This window comes from Acanthisitta chloris, unplaced genomic scaffold (assembly GCF_000695815.1).
Source record: "Acanthisitta chloris isolate BGI_N310 unplaced genomic scaffold, ASM69581v1 Scaffold6604, whole genome shotgun sequence".
Lineage (NCBI taxonomy): Eukaryota > Metazoa > Chordata > Aves > Passeriformes > Acanthisittidae > Acanthisitta > Acanthisitta chloris.
Window position 1 is genome coordinate 5,874 of NW_008668653.1, and position 7,202 is coordinate 13,075.

General features: G+C 39.8%; 1 protein-coding gene across 1 annotated transcript; it reads right to left on the reverse strand.

The window, feature by feature from the left end:
* Window positions 1-3,092: 3,092 nt before the first annotated feature.
* Window positions 3,093-7,196, reverse strand: MRPS30 (mitochondrial ribosomal protein S30; the record flags this gene model as incomplete). Its single annotated transcript, XM_009072979.1, has 5 exons — window positions 3,093-3,519; window positions 4,891-5,067; window positions 5,573-5,675; window positions 6,714-6,859; window positions 7,079-7,196. Coding segments are annotated over 5 exons (813 nt in total), but the record flags the coding sequence as incomplete, so codon positions are not given.
* Window positions 7,197-7,202: the final 6 nt, after the last annotated feature.

Genomic DNA, 7,202 nt, shown 5'->3' on the forward strand with positions numbered 1-7,202 from the left:
TCCAGGATTTCCAGAATCAGAACAGGCTGGGCTTCTCTAGTACTCTACAGGAAAGTCACTTTGATTGCTTTCATCAGAGGTATACTGCCAATATGTCAAGTTGTCAACAGACTCTCACCAATAACTGACTCCAAGAGTCACTCTTGCCTCAGGAAAAATCCACTCCATTGGAGCTCCAGAACAAGGAAACCTTTATCTGCATCTGAGATAAAAGGAGTGTCTTCTTCAATGACAGAAAACTTGAGTACAGAAAAAATACCAGGAGAAACGTCTGCATCACCAAGCAAAGACTATAAATGTTGAAGATATTTCTCCTGTCTGAAAGAAAAGAGCTATCTACCCCAAAAAGTTGGCCCAACATGACTGTGTGTAGAAATAAGAAAGACACAGACTTCCAAACTCCTACACTCCACTTGAATTTTCCATTCCAAGTCACCACTTGCAGTCTCATAATCTGAAACAATACAGGCAGAATTTCATAGATCAGTCACCCACTTGTAGGTGATAAAAGTTTTAAGTAAAATGGTTCAGTACTAGAAAAAATTCTTGCCTCATTATGTAAAACACAATCTTATTTTTAGATTCCACCTTATGCTCCCTTGTGTTATGCTGCAATAGGCCTAAGCAGAAATTAATCCAGGTAAAAGGATCCAGACCTGCAGATTTCCATCCTGTGTTTTTGAATCATCTTTTTAGATTTCTTTTAAACAGCAAGTTCACAGAATGGAATGCTAAAGAGCAATGCTCCCATAAGACTTAGACTACAATTACGAGCAGTTTCTAGTGAGCGAAGAACGGGAGAACAGGAGCGCAGCAGCTTCTAAGCTTTCTGGATTTTAAACATTTAGTAGATATACAATATTTAAAGAGAAAAAACCCAAATAAACAAAACTAGAGGTTTTCTTTTTTTTATATACTTTATCATGTAAGGCAGCATTAAGCACCCTGAATAGATGAGTACTAGATCACAGAATCATAGTATGGTTTGAGTTGGAAGGAACCTTAAAAAACGTAGTTCCAACCCACCTGCCATCGGCAGGGTCCACTAGAACAGCTTGAACAGCTTCCTGTAAGTCCCATCCAACCTGGTCTTGGAGATGAAAGGTGGCTGTAAAAAACTGCCACATTACGGTATCTCAGCTTTGCCAGTCAGTGACAAAACATGCAGTGACAAATGCCCATTACAGTTTTCCCTCAGTAAAAGGTAAAACAGTGCCACCCGCTGTTTTTTCAGGGAATCCCGTGCTGCAGAAAGCTAAATTGGTACTTCGCAATTAGCCTTCCTCCCTCACTCCAAACACTGGGGGTTTCTACCAGCTGACACATCTACAGTGATATTTCAGTCACTAGTAAAGCTGCGCAAAAGAGAAAAGTCCTTTGAACTTGCTCAACTACAGCTGAAGCCTCAGGATAGCCAAAAGGCTGAATCACAGAAAAATGAGTGGTTTTTAAACTCTGGGAGCAGGAGTTTCTTTGACTTTACTTGTTAGCTTACACAGGCACTACTTGTATGCAATTCAGAGAGTCTCAAGCTGAAGACAATACCATATTGCACCAACTGTAAAGATTGTCATAGGGTCAGAATATCCAACCGGGTTTTTTTGTATCCTTCATTTTGTATCATCCCTTTATCACACCAGAGAACAAGTACTAACGACTCCCTTCTCAGCTAGGTCACAGGTCATACTCTATAATCAACATACCTACCCAGAAGTTTATCTTCTGTTCCTACACAGAACATTCATTTAATCCAAGGATCAGCAGCTATCAGGACTGGCAATAGCTAAGCATTGTCATGACAAAAAAGCACTTAAGGACTTTTTACTTCTCTTAAAAAGAAAACAGTACTTGTGCACATCTTACTTAGATTTTTCCTTGCTGGTGGAGTAAGTGGCAACACTTTCCAACATAGCAAAGTACCAACCAAATAAGACTCTACAAATAGTTTATTTTTCCTTAGCAAAATACTCTGTATGCCAGTTCACAACAGGGAGTGGGCTGCTGCTCATGCTGAAGTATTTCAACATGAGTCATGTATGATTCACTACTCCCTCTTTAAAAACAAACTACTTGACTATAAGAACTTTGGAAAACTCCAAAAAGATCAGTCGCAGTAGATGAAATTACATAAAATTCGAGGCACGTTTAATTACCTCAAAAACAGATACACTTTGTTGGTAGGAAAATATTGCTAAACAGTCCTTATATCCTAGCAGGGCCTATTACAATAGGGCAAGGGGTAATGCTTTTAAACTAAAAAAAGGTTGATTCAAGCTAGGTATAAGTTGTTTTTTTCACAATGAGGATGTTAAGAGGTTGCCCAGAAGGTGCCCCATACCTGGAAACATTCAAGGTCAGGATGGACAGGGCTCTGAGCAACCTGGTCTAGTTGAAGATGTCCTGGCCAATTGCCAGTGGCTTGGATTAAGTGACCTTCAAAGGTTCCTTCCAACCCAAGCTACTTTATGATTCTATGGTGTTTTATGAATCAAAGATCCTAGCAATGGTTTGGCCTCAGCTGTGCTCTACTGAAAACACTCATAGGACATCTAAGTATCAGAAATGAAAATTCCAAGATGTCTGCAGCTGACATCAAGGACCCAACCTAAAGGTAAAACTGTAGAGTCCAAATGTGTTAGAGAATTCTCTCAATGGTTCTGAAGGTGGCAGCTAAAAAATAAGCATGCATGTTCATAACACAATTTTCAGAAGCTAGTTTCAGGATGTTTATACTACTGCCTAATGTCTAAAAATTTCCCATGCTGTGTAACTAAATTGCCAACTGTTCACTTTAAGAAACACTTTCTATTCTGAGCACACTATCTCCTTCAAATGAGTTAGCACTTAAGTCTTCTCAGGCACAAAATCAGAACTTTTGCACTGGTGCAGAGTATCAAGACAGCTGTTTCCTAGTTATAGGTTCAGATGGTCACATGAATTCGTACTTTGCTGTGACAGTTCAATACAGACCTGTGGATCTGCTGGAACAAAGAACTCATAGGACTTTGAATTAGTGCAATATGCTTTTAACAGTAAATACACAAAAGACATTAAGGTATTCTACACATTTATTTGTCAGTGTACATTAGCATACATTTAAAATACAAGAAATAAGGCCAAAATAACATAAAAATACGTATATAGTGCTTGCTAGACACATACTTGACTTAAAACCAAGGCATATTCTAGCTCATACTTGAAAGAGCTACAATGAAGTTAGGTACATACAAAGGAGTATTTGTTTAATGATTTACAACTCTTTTGGTCTGTTTAGTAGAAAACGAACCAACTGAAGCAGAACTTCATCATTAAAGCCTTTCACATTACCATCTTCCACAACATCATACAGTGGCTTACTGTCTGTACCCCAACAGATATTCTTTCGAGGGTTATTTTTGATAGTTTCTGCAGTTAGTGCTAAAGTGTTTAGCTGGTAACAAAAGAAAGCAAAGTATTTTCCATCAGTCACTACGGCCTGTGATACAAAAGGACGAGTCACATCTGCTTCACTCCAGAATCCTACAAAATAAAATAATACCACTAGTTAAACAAGACTTGAAATTTTTCTGAGCACACACATCTAAACCCCAGTCCTGAAATACGGAAAAACACTGGGAATTGCGGCAGCTGCTTAGCAGGAAAAAGTCCTGTCTGCTTTAGCAACACAATGGCCAATAAAGGGGATGTCCAACATCAGGGACACAGTGGCATAGTTGCATTTTGTACACGGTTCCCTATCACTAATTGAAAAAACCCACCCACTGACTAGCCAAGTAACTTTTCCAAATCAGTCAAGTTACTAATGCATCCAAAGTCCTGCAAGTGAGCTGAGTGATAATGCCTTACACCTATTCCATGGTCCTCAGGAGGCAGTGAACATTTGTTTCGTGACAGAAACCCACACATAGGCATGAGCATAACTGACTATAATAACCAGCAGGGCACCAGGAACACTATGTCAGTAAGTATTAATGCTTCAAACAATCCCCACCGAGCATTAATACTATTTTTAAAATATTTAATTCACATATTTATGCAGGTGCACTAGCACACAGTAATATTCTTTAAAAGTATTTGTACCTTGTGAAATGATCAATACTAGAACCTGCCACAGAAGAAAAAAAAGTCACACTGCCCTTATAACTCATGATGTGCTTACAGCTGTACCTGGCTTTGAAGACAAGATTTACTTGACTTCAACATTTTAGGCCCATGAAGTAAGTCAAGCTTTCTAACATACTGTTACATAAAATTTTGATGCACAGCCAGCACTATACATCACAGTAGGATGAATCAAAGGATTTTCTTACATGTGTTGTCTCTCAAGTGAAACTACACATGACCAGGTATCTTACAGTAACACTAGGCAACAACTGTATTTACAAGAATAAGAAAAAGACTGATCTGGTCTATCCATCCAGGTCTTCTGGGACTTTCAGACAAATGTAGGCATAAAAGCTTACACTAAGGCTGCTGACATTTTATTTCCACTGACTGTAGTTTCACCGAATTGAAAGTACTGAAACAAGGGGCTAAGCAATACAGCTGTTTAAGAGAGAAAAAAACCCTGATTGATACCTACTGGATCTCCCTGTAACTATGCAACTGAATGCAGGATTGAGGTTTTTTCACAGGCTTAGTGTTACATGCTACATATGAAAAAATATTTTCTGGAATTAATTCCCACTGAATCAAAGTACTCAAAGTCTTAACTAACTCCCTTGTATAAGGTCTGCTTCATTCATTAGTTCAATTAAATCTGTAAAGACCTACTTAGAAGATGGTCTTCAGAAGAAAAAGCATGAGAAAAAGGTGGTGGGGAGAAAAGGTTAAAGAACTTTAGAGCGGACAGTCGCAACAAGGAAGAATTTGTCAAGTTCACTGTCTCACCTTGATACATTGCTTGTGCTGCTGTCCAGGCAAAGAGACTTGCAATACCATTTGACCGATTAACAACTTCAATCTGATCCTCCAGACGTGCTCTTATAAGCCTCTCTCGTTTCAGTCTATCAGGAATAAGATGAAACTGGGTATGTCCATAACAGCATGGATCTGCAACCTTAGATCCTGTGTTCCCCAAAATGAGACAAAAGTAAGAATCAGTGAATACTCTTCATTATGCACACACTATCAGACTCTACAAAACATAAGGTTAGAACCTGTACTGTAGACCTGTATAAACATTGAGATTCCTCCATTTCTGGAGGAGACTGGAGGGGTTGTCCACCTCCAAAAGCCAAGAGTTCACACTAAAGTGTCTCTGAGGAGATCTATCAAAATTCAAAGACAGCCTTGTGACAATTTTCTATTCAACTCAACTCCTTCAAGCAAATCTGTACACAGCACTACACACACAGCAGGATGCTACTCCCCACTGCCTGACATGAAACCTCAATAGATATTTATATACTACATATATTTATACAGTATAGCTACACATAAAAATACAGAGCTTTCCTTCTGTTGATGGGAGAAGAAAGAGCAAGGTGGTGTTTGCTTTGGGGCTGGTTTTTGCTGTTGGGCTTTTTTACAAAAAAGAAGAGGTTAACATTTCATCATTAGAAACTCTCACCTATAAACACCTTATTTTCATACTGCTTTTTGAACAATGGCAGTTTCGATGGTTTATGGTCAATAACAGGAACATCTCCAAGATCTGACTCCAGGGGTACAACCTTGAAGGCAACAGAAGAAAGAAAAGCCATGACATAAGTCACATTTCTGACATCAGGCCGCACATTATACAACACTTTCTGGTCAGACAACAGAACATGCAAATCTTGCTTACATACACCATATAGATAACCTCAACTGAAATTCATGTTTTTGCAACAGAACTTCTCATCTTGTGGTGTTAGCACAGTCATACTGAAGTCTGATTTTTCTGCAACATACAAAAAACATTATGTGAAATGCTGCTAACAAACCTTCCAGTTTGTACTATCTTCAAAGCCAGAACTTGCTTCCAAAGGAAAAGAGCAAAAACATTCCTAGCAGTAGTCGATAAACTGACTTGAACTGGCAGAGAGAGTTCAGAGTCTGTGTTCTGCGCTACATAACATTTTTAATTGCCGAGACAGTTCTTCCAAAATGCCAAGGCTTGTAGCATCTGACAACACTAACCTAAGCAAATTGTACAACTATGCTAGCATTAAAGGTTCTGTGTTTACAGAAAGCAGAGTAGCATTCTGTTTGTGGTGGAAACCAGGCAGAGACCTTCGCTGGCGACACAATTACCATTGTACAACACTGCAAGAAAAGCATTAGACTGCTGAAACAGAATATAGCTCCAGAAAATTGAGCATTAGAAAATAACTATTAAAGAGTACCAAAAAGCAACAGAGCTCACGATCAGATTACATGTGCTCTCTCTTACTCTTTTCTTCTCCACTCCTCTAATCTTAGTCTTCTCCACTGAGAATGTTCCACAACACATTTCCTATTCTTGTCTCCAAGTATAAGATGTTAAAAACTTAATTAAATGTAGTAACATGCAATTAAAAGTTCAAGTAGAACAAACTTGAGACAGCCTTCTGAACTTCAGTATCTACAAAGCAGGCACCACAGGTAGTAAGAAGCTTGAAAAATGCACACATGTGCCACATGCCTGATTAACCAGGTCCTCCACATACTGCCTATTACATGGTTTCCATGGCTGTCAGAAGCAGAAGTGAAAAAGCATGTTATTAACTTGCTGCTGAAAACATCCAGACCTCAGGAAGCTGCTTGGGTACACGAATCTGGAGGTGTGGCTTATCATCGATCTGAAATCGCACGGGATCAACTCTCCCCTTTCGATATCCATGAACAACAACTTCCTCACCATGATGCCAGTAATAGTTAACCTCAGGGTTTAGATCTGAAATAGAACAGAGGAACAGAGAAAGAGTCATTGCTCTCTTGCATTCAAAACCCTTCCAATTCTTGGTCTCTCGCGGCAAACACAAAAATCAAAATCTACAGAACAAAGAAGATAAATTAGTGACGGTCTGAACGACTCAGCGACACTCCTGCTCACAGCCTGGCCCCACCACCCAAGGACTTCCGCGCTCCTTTCCCTCCCACCCCCATTCCGCACCCAGGGAGGAGGCAGCCAGCAGCGGGTTGTGACCCGACAGGAACGCGGCGAGCGTGGAAACGAGCTGCGTGAGGAACGGGCCGGGAGTGTGATCCTGGTCGCGGTAGAGGAACGGCCTCTTCTT